Source organism: Giraffa tippelskirchi, chromosome 3 (genome assembly GCF_054371585.1).
Source record: "Giraffa tippelskirchi isolate mGirTip1 chromosome 3, T2T-mGirTip1v1.2.pri, whole genome shotgun sequence".
NCBI classification, from domain to species: domain Eukaryota; kingdom Metazoa; phylum Chordata; class Mammalia; order Artiodactyla; family Giraffidae; genus Giraffa; species Giraffa tippelskirchi.
Window position 1 is genome coordinate 89146319 of NC_137277.1, and position 20688 is coordinate 89167006.

The window sequence follows — 20688 nt, forward strand, 5'->3', positions numbered from 1 at the left end:
CTGAGTGATAAGGTGTTGAACTTTGGGAAATTGATTTTTAATGAGTGAATGTTGTTGCCTGAGTGGAAGAGGATGCTCCTCCCACCTGGCATGCTCCAGACCATTTAGCATGACCGTGTGTCCCAGCCTGTTTCCCACCTTCTCACTGAACCTTCTCCCATCTCTCGGGACTGTCCTTTCAGGACCACCTCACATCCCTTTGTTCGCTGTCTCCTTGTCTTTGCTCTTGCCAAGACTGTTCTTCCCCACCGCAGTATGGTTGGAACATTTCTACTCAAAGACCCAGTTCAAAGTCACCTCCCCTCTGGTATCTTTGATAATCACGGTTCTGTGAACCTGTAGGATTTTATCCACATTGGATTGAGTTTACAGCTAGTTGTCCACACATCTTTCTCCCTACACCTTAACCACATGCTCTTTGGAGACAGAGATTGAATCAAATTCGTCTCCACATGCCTGGCATCTGACCCAGCATCTAGTTTAGTGTATGTGGTGGGTAGTTGACGAAGGAAAAATGAGTGATGCTTATTGCTAAGTCTCTTATAGTTCTGTATGGCATGCGGGAGATGGTTGTTGGGCAGGAAAACTTATATTGTACGCCTGTCTCCCTCGTCTACTGGCTTTATGACCTTAGATAATTGTAACAATTCTCTGGATTTCTATTTCTTATCTATAAAATAAGAGCAGTAATCTTGCTCAGCCTGACTCCCTCTGAGAGTTGTTTTGAAAGTCAAATGAGATGATAGGTATGAACATGCTTTGCAAACTAACTATGTAAGATTTATTATTATTATGTTTTCACATTTCATCATACAATGCAGTAAACTTTTCAAGAATGGTTCCTACCTAGGGAAGTGTGTGCCCTGAAAGGCACAGTCTTCCTATGCTTTTAAAAAGAAATTTTAATTTTTTTGGCCACAGTATGCGGCACGTGGGATCTTAGTTCCCTGACCAGGGTTCGAACCCCCGTTCCCTGCAGTGGAAGGCGAAGTCTTAATCGCTGGACCATAGGAAGGTCCCTTCCTATGCTGTTTAAAGTGCCTGCTATCCAATATCTTTTAGTTTATACATAAAATAAGACTTCTTTTCTACACAGCTTCATTATTGCCAGTATGGACTTAAACTCTTAACAATTTGCCCCTAATTAATCTATATATTCTTTTTTTGAAACTAGAACATGATCTTAATGAGAGTAAACAGGCTTTTGGCTGAAATATATTTTAATGAATTACTGTTAAATAGAGATGACTAATTATCAGTAGATTATCAATTGAAGCTTTTATAGCTAGTATCTCAAGTATGATAGATTTTGAGGTTTGATCATAGTGGTTTCATTGAACTATTAGTATTACAGGAAGCAGAGACATCAATGAATGAACAGTACTTCACCTGATTAGACTCCAGTTCTTCTCTTACCTGATGCTGGTTACACATACCTGATCTGTGTGTCTCACCTCTGCAGGTGTTGTATATTACACTGTGCTAGGGGAGGGCTCTAATTTTGGTGCTATCAAACGTGCCTACATTCCCAACTTTGAATCTGGAAGCAATAATCCTGTAATGGAAATTAACCTGGACCTGAAATACATAGTGCAGCCTGATGGATTAGCAGTGGACTGGGTTGGAAGGTAAGTTTAGCTTCATTTTCTTCTGCCTATTCTACTTTCCTGGCCAGAGCGCCCCTCTGCTCAGCTTGGCACATGGATTGAATTGACCCAGATTATGGGTGCACTCAGCCTCAGGGCAGCTGAGTGATACCTGGGCTTACTCCCGTTCCAGCATCTACCTCTGCTTACCCAATGGGGTAATGGGGTAAATCTTATTACTTCTAGTATTCTGTGTGCCTCAAAAATGTGGGGAAAGCCCCAAGATCAAGATTTTATATTCTATCTAGGAGAGCATTTTTGTCAACAGAATTCTGGATTCCAAAATGAACTTTCAGTATGGCAGCGCTGCTCATTTGGTGAAGACATGGGATAGCCTTGCATTCTACCAGCAAAGCAGTTGAGATGAAACACTTTCCTTGATACTGATTATTTTGAGGAGGAACAGTCCACATGTTGTGTTCCTAGCAGGCTGTGTTGTCTGAACAGATTGGAAATTTGACTTTCTTGTTTAATCTTTGGGTTTGAGCTAATAGGGGTGCTCTTCTAGAACTTCAGGAACCAGAGCCAGTTTAAATGATGTCTAAATAAGAACCTTAAGTAGGTTTATCATCAGATAGATTCATGAGAGGCAAACTGGTGTGGAAGAAACCTTCTTCAAGGAAGAGTCTTGGGTTGGAATAACATTTATAGGAAAGTGACTACATTACAATCAGAACTCAATCATTTGTAGAATCATTATGTCCTTCTAATGAAGTAGTAGTGGAAAATGTTTGCTGTCCTCTGAGACAACAGAGAGTCATCTGTAGTATTAATTTTCACCTCTTCACACACTTGTCTAGTCCTCCTCGAAGACTTGAGCATCTTTGCAGAAGTTAGGCAGGTCCCACTGTACCTGCCGGGTAACAGGAGACTCATTTTAGCAACTCCTGTCAGGAAACAAGACCTCAGAGAGTCACAAACTGGCAGCTCTAGACTTTAGCACTTCCTTCTGAAAACCAGCCTGGCAATGGCAGATCTTTCTTCTTGTTTGAAGTTTTACGTCTTTCTCAGCCTTAATGAATGAGTGAATTTAAGAAGGTACTGCAGCTCTTTCTGCTTGAGGCTCAGACCTGAAGCCTGAGGAATAAGGGAGGGTGGCTTTGCTGAGTTTGCTATTTTGAGTGGCTATTTCCACTCATCTTTGAAGCTGATGCCAGACTCCTAATGATTCTGTACTCTTGGCTGAGGAGGAAGCTGACTCACAGGCAGTCAGAATGAAAGGCCCACAGTGCCTTACAACTTCTACCTAGAAGCAGTTGTCTCATAATCATGCCAGGTGTGAGGGTCATCATCATTACCAGTCCTGGCTGATACAGCTGCTTCACTGAAGAGCCCCTTCACCCCACACCCCATCACTTGTAACTTTCCTCAGATGTCCCCTTGGCTGAAGAGACTGGGGCATTCCTGAGAGACAGAGGCTGTGCTCTCATCACTGGTGTCTGAGTAGCTGTCTTGCTGGCCAGAACTTCCAAACTAAATGCTCTGGTCTTCACATCTCTACCCTGGAAGTCCAGTCTAGACTTTTCAGTTGTTTAACTTTGTCTCTCTAAATTCAGGCATATTTACTGGTCAGATGCCAGGAGGCAACGGATTGAAGTGGCTGAACTTGATGGAAGGTACAGAAAGTGGCTGATTTCCACTGAACTGGATCAACCAGCTGCAATAGTTGTGAATCCCAAACTAGGGTAAGTACTTGAAGGAGTCCTTAATGTTCAATATTTTCCACTAGGTTCTCAAAAAAATTATTTTCAATAATTTTCAATTATTCCCAATTGCACTGAAGTTGTCCTTGGACTTTTTTGAGTGGCAGCTATGACTGTTTTCAAGAACTATAATATGCCCTAAAGATCATTTAGGACCAAACAGACTTCAGTAGACAGACACTGTGTATGGGGAAGGGTTTAGCCACATTTTTCGACGCTGCGGTTTGTCTAAAGTCTACACATTTCTCAGTAGAATTTAGGGATTGAGCAACACCTGATGATTGGTTTAGACTAGAGATTGCAAAGTGGTGGCCGATGGGCTAAATATGGCCCAGATACTTATTGGACTTGAACTTCAGAGCTTTAAGTAAATGTAGTTGATAGCATTACGTATTTAAAAGATGATTTATTTATTTATTGGCTGCATCAGGTCTTAGTTTCAGCACGTGGGCTCTTTGTTGCAGTGTGAGGGTTACTTTATAGTTAATCTATAGTTAATTTATAGTTGTGGGGCACAGGCTTAGCTCCCCTGAAGTATGTGGGATCTTAGTTCCCCAGCCAGGGATGGAATCCAAGTCCCCTGCATTGGAAGGTGGATTCTTAACCACTGGACCACCGGGAAAGTCCTGATAACATTAAAATTTTTTAAAAAATATTTGTATTTCTGGTTTGAAAAATCAGAATAACTGGCAACCTTACGTGGATATGCCTTTCTTGACTCAGCATTGCCTGGAACTCTTAGGCTAGGGCTTGGCTTAATGTGGTGTTTGCCCATCACTCTGCATTCACAGCTGCCCTTGCACCATCCATTTATCTTGCTTGCCTGATCCTTTCTAGGTACTTAACATGGTACAGTCCTTGGTTTACTCAGTTCTTCTACAATCAAGTATTAACTGGATGCAAAATAATACATTTTCAAAGAGTTAGGATGAGGAAAGGAATCTTTTATTTATTTATTTTTTTCTCAGATACATTCCAAACATAGGATAGTGCCTTCTTATACGGTGGGCATTCAAGAAACAGCCTTTGGGATTATATATATCAAAGGGTCTGGATATATATCCTAGGACAGGACTGTCCAGGTTGTGTTTGGAATGTGCAGTTCTCATGAAGGAGAGCCACAGATGTGCCAGCTCCCCCTGTCTCTCCCTGTTCTGTGCAGATATAAAAGCAGCATCCTTTAGGACCCAGGCCTCTTTGAAAATCAATTGGTTTTTCCACCTGATGAAATGCTGCCATGAGGAAACCTTCTGTTACAGGTTTATGTACTGGACTGACTGGGGTGAAGATCCTAAAATCGAGTCCGCTTGGATGGATGGGCAGCGTCGGAAAGTCTTGGTTCAGGAGGACCTCGGTTGGCCAACAGGCCTCTGTATAGATTATGTGAATGGTGACCGGATCTACTGGAGTGACCTCAAGGAGAACATTGTTGAAACCGTCAAATATGATGGAACCGATAGGAGAATTGTGGTAACTTCAGGTTAGAAATTTCACTTTCAATTTCATATATTAATTAATGTGTTTCCAGTCTCTTTGCCCCCCCTTTCCCAAGAAGGAATCCTAATCTTAGGAGGTGGTTTATATAGTTTCTTAGATACCATTCTGCCCAGCTCCCAGCTGCTGATTCAAATGCAAATGAACCTGTTAGGAGTTCTTTCTTGTATCATGAAAGTCTTTTTTGTATCATAAAAAAAACTGCTCTCAGCATCAGATATTAAAATAACCATTTCTTGTTAGGTTGTCCTGATAGAGGTGCCGATCCTATGTTACAGTGGTTATATCCAGGTCTAACTCCTTCTAGATATATTAGTTTTTAACATGCTAAATTGCCTTTTATGCAAGACTGGAAACATTTAGGAGAGTAGCATTTTGTTTTCTTGCCTAAATTCTACAGACCTGAAAAATTCAGCACGTATCAAGTTTTCCTGATAAGTGGTATCTTATGTTTAAGGAAAAAAAATTCTCTGCCATACAAATTGTTTTCTAAAAGTAAAATAAAATCAGCAACTTGAAAGTGAGTGAGTCCCCTATAATTGGTGTCAGCCTGTTGGCATTGATCTAATTTAATTTCTGTTATCTTGATCTCCTGGCATGGCACACTTTCATGGCCATGTGTACCGAGTCTACAAATGTTGATGGAATTTTAAGGTGTTGCCTTAGAGATTGATCTGAGCAGCTTGACTTCCAACCCAGAAGTGGAGCTTGGGTATCTTCTTTTCAATAACCTTGTTTTGTTTTTCCTTTTTCCCTGTGGGTGAACAGCGGTGAATCCTTATAGTCTGGACATCTTTGAGAGCCAGTTATACTGGACATCTAAGGATAAGGGAGAAGTGTGGATCCAAGATAAATTTGGGCGAAACAAGAAAGAGAAATTGCTGACAGTGAACCCTTGGCTTACTCAAGTTCGAGTCTTCCATCAACGGAAATATAATCATTCAGGTAGTCACAAACCTTATTTCAAATGAATGGCTATAGTCTTTCTGGAAAATGGTGGTGGATAATAATAGCTGACCTCCCTGTGCCTGAAACGTGTGTGAGTGTGTGTATTTTAATCATTTTGAACGAGAGAAAGATAAAATTGGAGACAAAATGAAATGATGAACACCATCAGCAGATATGAAGTAAAAATCCTTCAGTCCTTGTTGTTGCTTGCAGTGTAGGAATGTCCTCTTAGGCCACAGAATCCCATATGGGTTAGACCCCTGATAAATGTAAGTGAGGTTGACAGGTCACATAATAGGTTTCATGAACATCAGAAGTCTTACCCACTCTTACAGTTGCAAGGTCAGGCTAGTCAAGTCATCCTGAGCTAGGCAAGCCTTAGCTTAAAGCTTGAAGGATGCATTTTTACATTCTCCCTTCTTATTTTCTTAGTTCTGGGTCCTGCTTCTTCAAGTGGTGGTGGTGGTTGTTTTGTTGCTAAGTTGTGTCTGACTCTTTGTGACCCCATGGACTGTACCCCATCGGGCTCCTCTGGCCATGGGATTTCCCAGGGCAAGAATACTGGAGTGGGTTGCCATTTCCTTCTCGAAGAGATCTTCCCGACTCAGGGATCGAACCCGTCTCCTGCATTGCAGGCAGAGCCAGGGGGAAGTATTCTAATTCATCCTTCATCATTGTGTGGAGTAACGTGAAAGCAAAAGGACATTTTTGAAGTGAGGAAAGGAACTAGAAATCTGCCCAGGTCACTCAAGCAGTAGATAAGCTTTAAACCTAGAGATGATTTTTAAACTTTATTCCTTTCAACCCAAAGCTCAGCATTTTTCTGTTCTGGTCCAGCTGTCAGTAAACCCAGTTCCAGCTTGAATTCTATGGCTGCGTGTGAGCGCCATCCCAATTCGATTTAAATCTGGATTTCTGTGACAGGGCCTCAATAATTGTAATAAAGGTGATGCTGATAATCATAGCTCTAAATTCCCTAACCTTGAAAATAATGAAACTGAAGCCCAGAAGAAAAACTTCTCTTTGGAGAATAGGGGTGAAAAATCACATCCGCTGTATGCTTTGGGCTGGACCACAATTTTGGATCTATCCAGATTTGGATATTGACAAGTCTTGATATAATAGTGGGGTCTCACTGACCTTTTGAAATATCTCAGATTGCTTAGTGCTGATTGACTTTTGCAGTCATGCAGTGAACCAGACACCCACCATCCAGACTTGCCAGGGCCACAGGGGAGATAAGTGATGACACTATAAAATGTGAGGGGCACAGAAGTGAGCTGGAGGGCACAGGGAGGGACAGTGCCATGTTGGTGAGGTGGCAGGGGAGGGTAGTGTAAAAGGGGTGAGTTGTCAGGTGTCACGTGACCTAAAGGTATCAGGATGCTGCCTGAGCTCAGATGTCACCTGGCCACAGCTCAGTGGATGGACATGTCCCTGGTTGGAGCATTCATTGCCTCCTCAGAAACTAATCACTGTTCTCATCTGCTTTCCAGTGCCCAACCGCTGTAAAAATGTCTGCAGCCACCTGTGCCTGCTGAGACCTAAGGGATACACCTGCGCCTGTCCCCAAGGCTCCAGATTTCTAGAAGGGAGCGTCACAGTGTGTGATGCAGGTAGGGACGCTGCCTGGGCAGCCGTAGAGGCTGGGGAGAGCTCCTTTGCCATCTTTAGTAGATTCCCTTACCTAGGCTTCACCTTTTTCAGGAGCCTGAAGAATCCCTGGGTGCTGGTCTCTTGCAGAAGAGAGTGGGGGTGGCTGGAAGGAAGGATGGGAGATCTGGAAACTATGAACAGAGCTGAGTGGGACTGAAGGGGCCAAACGGAACTTGTGTCCCTGTGATTTCTGAGAATTGTTTGCCAAAATCTGTAGAGATTTACATCCAGTGCCCCTAAATTGACTGTTATGTTGTCTTATAAAGACATTTTGAAGAGTGACTTTTTTATAAGGCCTCATCCTCCTCAATCTGCCCCATGTTGGATCCCAGTCACCTCAGAATCTATTCAGCCTTACTGGGAGTTCCTCAAAGTGGAGAACCAGGCTCCAGAGGTTGGGGGGTGATGTTTATCCCATACGGAGGGGAGACATAGAGAGAGTTCACTCTTTTTCCCATTTGCTTATTTCAAAGTTTTGACAACTGAAAAAGGGCCACGTTTTAAAATGTACTTTATGCTGTTGACAGATGGAAGCTGAAATAAGTAAGCAGTGGTTTAATTCTCATCCCAAATGCTGTAGATGACCTATTTTTGGCAAGATCTTTCTTCAGTGACTTTATTAAGGAGTTAAAAAGCCATAGGTAGTAACTAGTTAGTGTCCCTAACTAGTATCCAGTGCTTGATAAGGATGATAGGAACATCATCCTGTTCACTAGCCGCCCATTTTATGGCTCACATTCTGGGGAAATGAAGAGGCATAACGATGTTCTGCCACCAGGGGGAGCAAGCAGTGAAACAAGGCACCACCTGTTGACTCTTCCCAATCAGGCTAAGTTGCAGGTTTAGAGAAAGAACTCAGCAAGTAACCGCCCCTTCTGCTCTCCCTATCCCCCACTCTGTCCCAGTGCTACTGGGGAAGTATTTGCAAGATTACAATCTTTAGCAAGGGTAATTTTGAAGGTCTTAAAAAATGAGATCTCCAATCAGCTGTCTATCAAGCATCTATTGATCTGTATCTGTGTGTCTGTTTGTTGATCAATGGATTGCTGATGCTTCAGAGCCTTTAGTGGATGTTTCAGGGTGTGCCTAAGTTGAGCTCTTGGTTTAACTGGGTTCGAAAAGAAGCATTCTGAAAACTTCAAATGAAAATGTGAATGTCCTAAGAGATTTACCACAATGTTCTTTTTAACTATTAGTGTGTATTTTCAGGAGTCTAGTATCTCTCCACTATTTTGGGGGGAGGGGGGAGCTGCTATAAACTGCCTTTTCTTCCCCTATCAAATATATGTTAGTCCCTAAGACCTTATTGATAAAGGAATTCATCTGACTTAAAGGCAAGGTATCATTTTGATAGAGAGGATAATCAGCTGCCCCTCTCCATTCACTCCCTACTCCAGCTTGGGCTGAAACAAGTTTGCAGGTTGGGGGGGGCTCTGCTGAGTGTGGCTGACTCACACATGTGTGACTTTCCCTTTCTGCAGCCATCGTAAATGCTGTCAGCATGCCCCCTCCATGCAGGTGTATGAACGGAGGAAGCTGCTATTTTGATGAGAATAACCTCCCCAAATGCAAGTAAGTCTGAATGTTGAGATCTGAGCTGTAGGTCTTACCCCTTCTGGGGAGAATTTGAGACCCTTAAAAACAAGCACAAGAGCCTTGTCAGTTTTCGTATCATAATCAGCTTGCCCTCCAGTGGGGGAGTCCACAGAGGACTAAGGCAGTGCTTCTCAAAGTATCATGTGCATTAGAATCACCTGGGGTTTGGGGAAAAAAATGCCCATCTCATTCACAGGGATCCTGCATTTCTAACTCCTGGGGGGAAAGAAAGTGAAAGTGAAAGTCTCTCAGTTGTGTCCGACTCTTTGTGACCCCATGGACTATACAGTCCATGGAATTCTCCAGGCCAGAATACTGGAGTGGGTAGCTTATCTCTTCTCCAGGGGATCTTCCAGACCCAGAAATCGAACTGGAGTCTCCTGCATTGCAGGCGGGTTCTTTACCAGCTGAGCTACCAGGGAAGCCCCACTCCTGGGGGGATGCCACAGAATTGTGTGCCCCATTTTGGGGAGCAAGGAGTTAGAGAAATGACAGCCCAGTTTTCCTCCTCACCTGGGATTGCCGATTTTAACTGTGGGAGAGCAGCCATTAGCAAAGCTGCTTCAATGCCAAGCTCTCCAGAGGAAGAGACTGGGCTAAAGATTTGGAAAGCAGAAGATTATCAAGAAAGCTCTTCACATGGCACACAAAGATATTTAATGAAAGCATGTCCAAGGGAAGAACACGATGAAGGTTTCTGGGTTTACTCTCCAATGAAGAATTCCATAGATTAGAGAAGACACCAATAGGTCGATTTGATGAGGCCGACTCCATAGATGGCACAGCTGTTCCCTGTGAAAGTGAATTTCCATAGTCAGATTACAGTCAAAACCTAAGGAAGCAACAGCTCATGAATGGTTCTTCCTTTCCTTTCAGGTGTTCTAGTGGCTATGTGGGAGAATATTGTGAAATAGGGCTTTCACAAGGCACTCCTCCAGGAGCAAGTAAGTTTTAAGGATAATGAGGGATCTGGGAATGCATCATGCTCCCTCAGTTGACTGCTATCTATAATCTGTTTAACTCAGTTTTGGAAGAAGTAAAGGTTCTAGCCCCCAGCCCCTGCCACTCAGCCAGCTCACTCTTTTCCTTCTTCTCATGTTCATACATTTGCTTCTTCTTCCCTCTTCCGCAGCAGCGTCCGTGCTGTTGACAGTCATCTTGATCATCATAATTGCTGCTTTAGCCGCTTTAGGATTTTTCCACTATCGGAAAACTGGCTCCATTTTGCCTCCTCTGCCCAAGCTGTCAAGGTCAGTTTCATTATGTGGAATATTGATTTTAGAAATCTGTATGATCTGTAACCACATGAATAACTTAGTTCCTTTTTAAATTAAAAATCATCCTAGAGTGTTCACCTACTCTGCAGAAACAAAAGATGCTGAACTGAAAGCAGTCACTTCTTCAATTGCTTCTCTGAAGCCTGAGTACAAATCACATTTTAGAGTGTAAACGGTTGTGTCTACCGGGTTACACTGGAGAACAACGTCGGCTGTGTGAGGGGCCAGGCTTTCTTTCCCCTAGTGCCCGGCTGGTCCTCTGCTGGTTCTTAAGCATTCAGGAATGTGCTTGAACACTTCTGGGTGACCAAGGGAATTTACTCCTGTACATGATGTGTAAATTCAAAAGTGGGATTCAAGGCTTTCAATTAAGTAAGAGTTAGCTAGGAAACTAGCTAGACAATTATTGCAAAAGATTGTTTTTTAAAAAATAACAAGACACTGTTTGATTATTTCTTTTCAGCTTAAGCCATCTTAAATCCTCTGAAAATGGAAATGGGGTGACCTTCAGATCAGGGGATGATGTGAACATGGATATTGGAGTAACTGGTTTTGGGCCTGAGTCTGCTATTGACAGATCGCTGGCGATGGTGAGTGTGGTTACAAAATGACTGTTTGAAGGTTATCTCTGTTTTATCAAAGAAATACTTAAAAATATATTTATTTATTTGGGTGCATCGAGTCTTAGTTGCGTCATGCAGGATCTTCATTGTGGCACATGGACTCTCTAGTTGAGGCCCATGGGCTCAGTAGTTGAGGTACCCAGGCTTAGTTGCCCTGCAGCATGTGAGATCTTAGTTCCCCAATTAGAGATTGAACCTATTCCTTGAATCACAAGGTGGATTCTTAACTGCTGGACCATCTGGGAAGCTCCAAGAAACACTTTTTATAAAGAATAAAATTCACCTAGTGAAAAAAAAAAATGAAATACAGCATGCCCCTCAGAAGAAAGTCTTCACTCTACAAAGTTAGGAAATACTGAGCTTGTTGCAGAAATGTGTCTAAAAACATTAGTAATGAAATTGAAATAAACCCCTGAGCTAAAAGTAAGTCACACTGTTGACCTGGAATCATGCACAGTTTTAAGTTTAATTGAAATCTTAAAACAATCTATGTTTTGGGGAAACTGGGGAGGGACCATGATATTCTGTCTTTATTTGATGACTTTTTATATGTTAAAGGAAGAGGCAGGGAGATACATGTTGCCTAGCCTCATATATTTTCCCACCAATGTAGTGTTGGGATAAACATGGTTTTTGAGTCAGTGGTTGGTTCAAACCACAACTCTGCCAGCTTCTAAGTGATCGTAGCATGGAGCTTGAACTTTCTGTCCCCATCTGTAGAGTGATCCCTCCTGTGAGGACCAAATACTTTATGAGTGGACTAGGATCCACTGCAATGTTTACATTCGGTGATGGGAAGCCATTCTCAGTGTTCTACCTTCCCCCCAAATCTTTCCTTTTTTGTCCCTGCCTAAAAGTGCAGTGTTATCCATTCTTTTTTCCCCTTCTGCCTCTTCTCTTTGCTTCTCTTCCACCTCCCACCCTCCTGTGTCCAAAGCCAACCCCCAAGTGGCTTTGCCTTAAGGAACCATAGAGTACTCAGAAATGGGAAGAGTGTTTTTGTTTCCCTGAGCTGATGAGTTAGAGCATTTATGTTGCTTTACACTGTGTTTGCCTTATGGAGGTCTCGTGTCTCTGCTGGCTTTTCTTTTTTTTGGTAAGTTCTTTTTGGGTCAGTTCAGCAAAACACCTAACATACCTCCTGTAAGGAGTGCATCTTCTGCTGTGTGTGAACCAGGTTTGCATGGTATAATCCTTTTTTTCCTTCATCAGAATGAACATTTTGCCACAGACTTCGGGAAGCCGCCCATAATATTTGAGAACCCCACATACACCTCCAAGGACACTGCCATCACAGCGGCTCAGCCAACAACAGCCCCGGTGAGAAACCACAGTCCTTTCTGTCAGGTGCTGCTGTTGTTGAGTCTTGTTCTTTGGAATAATGTGCCTTTAGCATCCTTCCAGCCTTCCCTCCATGGAAGGAAGCACGGTGGTCCCTTCCTCAGCTTCATGCTCTGCAGTCACTGTACTGGCCCAAGGACAGAAGGCCTGAAAACAGTCAGAATCTTGGGTTTTGGCCACCATTCTGGGGGTGCCAACCAAGAGCAGTCTCATCCTGAGTGGCCAGAGTGAGAGGTCTGAGTGCATTCAGAGGCATGGTGGACACGGTGCCTGGCACACACAGGTGCTTTGCAAGTATCTGTGAGCTGAGTGAGTGGACAGTCCTCAGGCCATTATGCAGAGGCCTGGGGGGCTGGGCACACACTGTGTCTGATCCTTACTGGTATCATGAGGGTGTAATTTGAAGTGACTTCCCTGCTCGCCCTTCTCATTCTTTTCTGGAAAGTGTAGAGTTCTCTGAGGTTGGCAGACAGATCCCAAAACTTCCTTTGGTACAGTCCTATTACTCACTTATCTTTAAGAGGAACAGAGAGATAAATTAGACAGATGGATGGAGGGACATTTCTTCATTAGGTCCAGATCAGTAGTCCCAATGCCACTGCCAGTACCTGTCAATTCTCAGTTAGCCTGTCTTCTTGTCAGAACCACTAGAGCTAAACTTCTTTTGAATCAGGAGATATAGTACATTTTAGTATGACAGAAATATTTGAATCTTGAAAGCATTTTGCCTGATTCTTCAACATCTAGATAGTAAAATTTTAATCACATGATAAAAGAGATTTTTGGTACTTTCCCTTGAAATAAAATGAGGCCATGTTTACAAATGGGTTTCCCTCGTAGCTCAGATGGTAAAGAATCTGCCTGCAGTGCAGGAGACCCGGGTTTGATCCCTGGGTTGGAAGATCCCCTGGAGAAGGAAATGGCAACCCACTCAACAGTGTCCTTGTCTGGAAAATCCCATGGATAGAGGAGCCTGGTGGGCTGCCGTCCATGGGGTCGCAAAGAGTCGGACACGACTGAGCAACTAACACACACACATGTTTACAAATACATTTCCAAGTTTGAGAAGAAATGAATTGGTGAATGTAAAAATACAGGAAAGGGGGTGAATTTCTACCCTGTAATTTATTAATTCTATATCCATGGTAATTTGTACTTATAAGAGGGAACATTGGAATCACGTGAATATTACAGAAAATATCTAGAGGAGTATTAATGTCATTATGCATCACTAAATGAGAGTGTGATCAGTAATGAGTGGATTTGTCTCCCAAGAATAAGGCATGAGATAGACAAATTAGTAGTTGGTGCTCCTGATTTGGGGGAGATGAGAGTGATGTTTATTCCTGGACCACAGGGTTGTTTTCATATAATAAAAATGGTGCCTGATCATATTTGTGGGGGAGCAAGGTGATAAGCAGAATCAAAGAGTTGATAAACTTTACAGCAAAAATTCTTTCAAAACTGAATAATGGCCTTCAATATGCACACAGGTAACTGAATCTGGAACAGTGTATAACAAAAACTATGGAAGTCCCATAAACCCTGCTGAACTAGTTACAGACACAAAGCCAACTTCCTCAAGTGATGAAACTCAGGTAACAGTGACTGGAATGATACGGGATTTGGGAAGGACTTCGAAATTGCTGGGTTTATTAATCCTAGGCAAACTAGAGAGACCGTGATAGGCTCACAGATCCCAAGATGTGTAGGCAATTAGTAAAGATGATTTTAAAAATAATAAATTGAATTTCATTCTCCTGAGTAAAGCTATATTCTAACATTGAGTTGAGAATGGTGTTCCGTGTGACACGGGAGACAAAGCAGGAAAGAAGGGTGGCATACTTCTGAACCCAGCCTCTTCAAATCAGAGGCATTTAATTTGAGATAACAACTTAAAATGAATAAAGACCCCACTGTGTCAATGATACATACAGAGAATCTTTTCCTTTCCTGTGCAGTGCAGTTTTTCTGCTGTGTATGTCTTTGTTCCCTTAATAATGCATGTTGCTTTTACTCTACTGTTGTTGCTGATGTCCACCACTTGATGGCACTAATCTACACTCGCTTGTTCTTTCCATCTAACATCATTGTCCTCAATGTGCCAGGCACAGTGTTTAATACCACAGAGTAAAAGAAAAAAAAAAAGAACACTAGATGGAGCTTCTCTATCTTGTCTGCAGACCCTTTGAAATTTAGGCCTACAAAGAGAAATTCAATAAATTTGATACAAAGCTTTACATGAATGGATAATATATCATTAGTTTTAATAGACACATAGGAAGAAGCTCTTTCAGATACAGCTGTTTGATTCTGGGCAACTATTTTACCTCTGGGCACTAGAGTCCTTCATATTACTCATTGAGGGCCCTATTGATTGGCATCTTGGGTTGGGCAGTCCTTTGTGGCACAAAACTATGCTACACACTGCTGGACATTTTAGTATTCCCGGCCCCCGTCCACTAAGCGCCAGTAGTTTTCTCCAGTGCATTGTGATCCCTCTCCTACCGTCAGCCCCAAACATACACTCCCAGTTGAAAACAGTAGGATCTGGAATGTTCTAAGGGTCTATGACTTTTGTGAAGTAATATAAAGGAACAAAAGCCCAAGGGTAGTTAGAAATCTTACCATTTTACAGAATAATCCCTGTTCTCAAATTGCATAACCTATAAACAAAACTAGTGTCTGCAAAGTCATGCTGGATTCTCAGCACACTGGTTCCTGTTCTGCTTGTTCAGGTCAACATAAAGGTTGAACTAAATTGATGCTAATGAGGAGAGCTTATAACAAAGGTGCCTTTGTCCACCTTTTCATCTTTCATTTACTAATTCCTCCTTACACGCACACACACACACAAATGCAGTCTTAGGAATTTCCACTTTCGTATTTTTGATATTTCATATTTTCAAATGATTGCATATTTTTCTTTAAGCTACACATTGAAAAGCTTATTTTGCAGACTACTTTTCCACAGACACCAGAATACCTAAACGTCACATGTTGGTTTCCCAAGTCTGACTCGGCCCCGCAGCAGTGCCAGATCTACATTATATTCTCAAGTCCAGTAATCCCCTTCTTTGGACAGAGCTCTCTCCCAGCTGAGCAGGAAGGGGAACATGCTGGGGATTCTGCAACCTCTGCCCTGCACAACAGTCATCAGAAACACTGAGAGACTCTCTCAAGTAGAGCAGACCTTTACCAAATACAGTCCTTTTCTTTCTCATCTCCATCTTTGCAATACACTGGCTCTTCTTACTTTTTTCTTATTTTAATCAGTTGAGGCTGAGGCCCTCTAAGGTCTGTCCTCCATGACATGTCCAGGGATTTTTCTATGACCTTTGCCTCCTGGGAACTGAGATAACAGCCAGAGTGGCTTAAAGCAGTAGAAGCCCTTGGTTAGGATGACCTTAGGTTGACATTCATGTGCCAGAGAGGCTTACATTTTTCTCTTTCATCAATAAATCTGCTCAAAGGACTTGAAAAACATGAACTCATGTGGTTTAGTTCTGTCATTTTCTTTTTTTTTTTCAGTTCTACCAGTTTATCGCTACCAACCCATCTCCCTCCACCCTCATGCACACATGCTCAGTCATGTAACCCCATGGACTGCAGCCCACCAGGCTCCTCTGTCCATGGACTTTTCCAGGCAAGAATACTGGAGTGGGTTACCATTTCCTTCTCCATAGTTCTGTCATTTTCAAAAGTTGTGTTGACATGCATTGGACTTCCCAAGAAGATAACAATGAAAATCACCACTGCTTCTCTTGTTAGTAATTACTTAAGTCCATGGGGCCATTCCACACTGAAGCAATGAGTTTGGGCCTTCCCTGTAAGGGTAGGTTTCTAGAGGCCAGGCTTTGACCTGAGTATCTCCATCTTCCCCTTGGTGGTGGCTGTGTGCTGAGTAGGTGCTCGATTAAATGTGAGTTAATACTTTCTTCTACTTCTGTATTCACATGCTCTCTAGTCCTTCACATGTTGGCCCCCTACTTTCAGAGACCAGGAGACACTTCATAAAATGCATGTGCTACCTTAGCTACCTGCAGGAGGGCGTGGTCTATTTCCCAGTCTCCTGTTCTCTTGTCTCCTTCCAGCTGGCAGCCAGAGCCATGGCCAGCACTCTACCACAGGCAGCTTTTCTGTAAGAGAAGGGCCGTTCATCATAGTCCAGGGTGATTTCTCTTTGGGTTCTTTAGTTTTGAGGCCTCTGAATCCTAGAGGCATTGCCTGCTCCTCTACCTACAATTTAGTTCAGTGATTTTGCTGAGACTCCCTTTCCTCATCTGCAAAATAGATGTAATCAGAGCCTTTGCCTTGCAGAGTCATTGGGAAGATTAAATCAGAAACGTGCAAGACTCTTAGAATAGTCCCTGAAACAATGATCAGTTCAGTTCAGTCACTCAGTCGTGTCTGACTCTTTGCGACCCCATGAACTGCAGCATGCCAGGCCTCCCTGTCCATCACCAACTCCTGGAGTTTACCCAAACTCATGTCCATTGAGTTGGTGATGCCATCCAACCATCTCATCCTTTGTCATCCCCTTCTCTTCCTGCCCTCAATCTTTCCCAGCATCAGGGTCTTTTCAGATGAGTCAGCTCTTCACATCAGGTGGCCAAAGGATTGGAGTTTCAGCTTCAACATCAGTCCTTCCAATGAACAACCAGGACTGATCTCCTTTAGGTTGGACTGGTTGGATCTCCTTGCAGTCCAAGAGACTCTCAAGAGTCTTCTCCAACACCACAATTCAAAAGCATCAATTCTTCGGCGCTCAGCTTTCTTCACAGTCCAACTCTCACATCCATACATGACTACTGGAAAAACCACAGCCTTGACTAGACAGACCTTTGTTGACAAAGTGATGTCTCTGCTTTTAAATATGCTGTCTAGGTTGGTCATAACTTTTCTTCCAAGGAGTAAGCTTCTTTTAATTTCATGGCTGCAGTCACCATCTGCAGTGATTTTGGAGCCCCCCAAAATAAAGTCAGCCACTGTTTCCACTGTTTCCCCATCTATTTGCCATGAAGTGATGGGACCAGATGCCATGATCTTAGTTTTCTGAATGTTGAGCTTTAAGCCAACTTTTTCACTCTCTTCTTTCACTTTCATCAAGAGGCTCTTTTTTCCTTCACTTTCTGCCATAAGGGTGGTGTCATCTGCATATCTGAGGTTACTGATATTTCTCCTGGCAATCTTGATTCCAGCTTGTGCTTCTTCCAGCCCAGCGTTTCTCATGATGTATCCTGCATATAAGTTAAATTAGCAGGGTGACAATATACAGCCTTGACGTACTCCTTTTCCTATTTGGAACCAGTCTGTTGTTCCATGTCCAGTTCTAACTGTTGCTTCCTGACCTGCATACAGATTTCTCAAGAGGCAGGTCAGGTGGTCTGATATTCCCATCTCTTTCAGAATTTTCCACAGTTTATTGTGATCCACACAGTCAAAGGCTTTGGCATAGTCAATAAAGCAGAAATAGATGTTTTTCTGGAACTCTCTTGCTTTATCGATGATCCAGCGGATGTTGGCAATTTGATCTCTGGTTCCTCTGCCTTTTCTAAAACCAGCTTGAACATCTGGAAGTTCACGGTTCATGTTAGTTGTTTCTAAAAAAATTTTTTTCCTTCCAAACATTCTGTAGTTACGTATTTGATTTCTCATTGATCCAAGATTTAGGAGAGAGGGTTTCGCTTCCCAAGTGGCTGAATTTTTGTATTGTTTCGTGTTACTGTAGTTTATACTTTGGCTGTTAATTGTTGGGTTTATGTACTATTTGTTCTGGGATCAGTTGGCATGAGGAATTTGAGTTCCCTGTTCAGGGATCAAAGCCGTGCCTCTGCATTGGAGGCTCAGCGTCTTAACCACTGGACCTCCAGGGAAGCCCCTGCTGTTTTTGTTATCATCATAATGGCAGGAGGAAATGGTGACAGGATACAGAATATGATGGAGTTGACCAAGGATCACTGTGACATGAGGGTTACAGTCTGGCTTGTTCCTTAAAGTTTCAGGCAGCCCCTGAAGAAATCTCTTGCCTGTCTCTGTCAAAACTTCTAGATTCTCAGGCACAGATTCTGTGAACTATACATTTCAGATCAAGCAAGTGTTTTGAATTATTAGGTGACAAGAGTCCAGAGAGTTTCAGTGACTCTTCAGGGCCCACCCTTGGGAGAACTGAACAATTTCCTGCATGGGCCGGGTCACATGGTCCCAAGTTCCAAATTGCTTTTTCCCTCTGTAAGAAGAAATTTTAAAACCTAAGCTGGGGGTAAGAAACAAAAAATTCCATTACCGAAAGTTTTCTGTTTCCTCTTTTTTGTTTAGCCAACAAAATGGAATATCTTCAAACGAAAACCGAAACAAAATACCAACTTTGAAAATCCATTCTATTCCGAGGTAATTGTTACAATTTTTCTCAGCCCAGGCATTCTTTCTTAGCAGTAACTTGCTAAATCAGGCATGCATTCAGATTATTCTGAGCAAACTGGCCACAATTTGTCTTCTCCACACAAAACCATTTTTCATCGTGTTGGAAATAAGTGACAGATTCTTGTTTCTTTGTGGTTTTAGATGGAGAATGAACCAAAGGTCAGTGCTGCTGTCACCCCACCTCCATCACCTTCTCCTCCTGCTAAGGTTTCTTGGAAAAAAGGCTCAACTCCAGGCTACAGTGCAACCGAAGACACATTTAAAGACACTGCAAATCTTGTTAAAGAAGACTCAGAGGCATAACTGTGCTGGCTATTTAGGGAATAATTAGAAACACACTTTTGCACATTTTTTTTTTTTTTTTACAAACAGATGAAAAAAAGTAACATTCAGTACTTTATTAAAAGAATATATTTTTCCCCCTGTACTCCTGTAGTTGGTACTGTTTGTGGAAACAATGCCTTGTGTGTCTTTTTTACTCATTTCATATTTTTACAACTAATTATCACCTTGTACTATATGTATATCTTTGCACTGAAACTCTCTGAAGGTAATGCTATAAATATATTGTACATTTGTAAATTTTGGAAAGATTATCACATCATTAAATTTGCTAATGAAAGTATCTGCTGAATTGGTTGGTGATCATTACATTCAATGATCCACTGAAGAAAGGAACTGACTCGGGGCCTTTAGCAATGTCAGAAGAAGAGGCACCACCCTAAGACTCTATAGAATTATCAAGGAAGGGAATCCAGGCCCCACTCTTGCGTCTGTTTTCACACATCGGCACTTAGTGTTCAATTTGACCCGATGACTAGCACATATCCATAGAGATGCAGATGATACAGAAAGTTGAAAAAACTATTCAGTTCCACCCGTCTGCATGTTGGCATTGTCAAACCAGAACTGTTTCCTATTATCTCCCTAGCTACCAAGTCAACATTTTTATGTTAATGTCTGAGAAAAATCTCATGTCCTTAAGTCTAAGTATCCTGCAAAGAGTTTGTAATCTAGTCGCATGAACTTTCATTTGCTGGACCATAGGGTGATTGACATCCTTTCCTGGCATCTCAGGTGGTCACCTACTCTAGAAACTGGAGCTGAATGAATGAAAAGCAAATCTGTCTTCATAAAGGAAGGTGCAAAGCAAATACCAGCAAAGCAAAGCCTCAGCTGGATTTTGTGTTTCTCTGTGTGAAAATTTTCCTTATAACAACTATTTATTTTCTCAGTTGAACATGAATAGAAAGGGAAACCATTCTTATTGAGCCTTGCTTAGATTCTTTAGCAAAATTGTACATTTGTGTCAGAATGTATTGCAGAGTCTAGCCTTCCTCTTGAATCTAGACTCTAGTCGCCACAGCCGGAACTGTGGCAGGAATCCAGTTTCCACACTAGGTAGCATTCCCAGTTCTCTGTGCTAATGCACATTTTACAACAATGAATGAATGAGTGTATGAATGGACAGATGAATGAATGAAACGTACTACTGATGATTTTATTCCCGAGTTCTCAAAATATTTTTTGCTCATATTTTGAGCGCTTATTGTAATTATTTTGAAATGTACTTTGATTAGAAAAGCAAATGGAAATGATGCTGCTGAAAAATTTCTAATAAAGGTGTATTTTATCAGACTTCTGTGTGCTTTATAAACCCAGGTCATGAATTGGTTGTATTTTGCTGTGCATGGAGCTTGGGACTTTGAGTGCTAGGCATCAGGGAACCAGGAATGCCTGGGGTTCAAGAAGGGAGGAGAAGGAAGAGGAATCCACAGGTCTCGTAGCCCTGAAACTGGCCTGGGGGGAGGTGAACACAGGAGGATAAAGTGTAGGTTTCCACCTGAACTCTGGGCAGGCAGCCCCCCTGCCTTAAAGAATCATCCAATCCCCCTCCTCTTTCCTTCCTTACGCCCTAGGACCCCAGCAAGTTTCCCACTTTAGATCTGATGGTGATGGGAAGGCAGCAGCAAGGTCACAG

At 42.4% G+C, this 20688-nt stretch overlaps 1 protein-coding gene across 1 annotated transcript in view; it reads left to right on the plus strand.

The window, feature by feature from the left end:
• Positions 1 to 20345, plus strand: part of LRP2 (LDL receptor related protein 2) — a 177825-nt gene extending 157480 nt beyond the window's left edge. The window contains exons 67-79 of the mRNA XM_081577887.1: positions 1463 to 1628; positions 3203 to 3331; positions 4609 to 4829; positions 5612 to 5788; positions 7288 to 7407; positions 8929 to 9019; positions 9920 to 9987; positions 10176 to 10293; positions 10784 to 10910; positions 12156 to 12257; positions 13778 to 13882; positions 18603 to 18674; positions 18849 to 20345. Coding sequence (XP_081434013.1) covers positions 1463 to 1628; positions 3203 to 3331; positions 4609 to 4829; positions 5612 to 5788; positions 7288 to 7407; positions 8929 to 9019; positions 9920 to 9987; positions 10176 to 10293; positions 10784 to 10910; positions 12156 to 12257; positions 13778 to 13882; positions 18603 to 18674; positions 18849 to 19010 — 1658 coding nt within the window. The 3' untranslated portion in view covers positions 19011 to 20345. The remainder of the gene's footprint in view (positions 1 to 1462; positions 1629 to 3202; positions 3332 to 4608; positions 4830 to 5611; positions 5789 to 7287; positions 7408 to 8928; positions 9020 to 9919; positions 9988 to 10175; positions 10294 to 10783; positions 10911 to 12155; positions 12258 to 13777; positions 13883 to 18602; positions 18675 to 18848) is intronic.
• Positions 20346 to 20688: the final 343 nt, after the last annotated feature.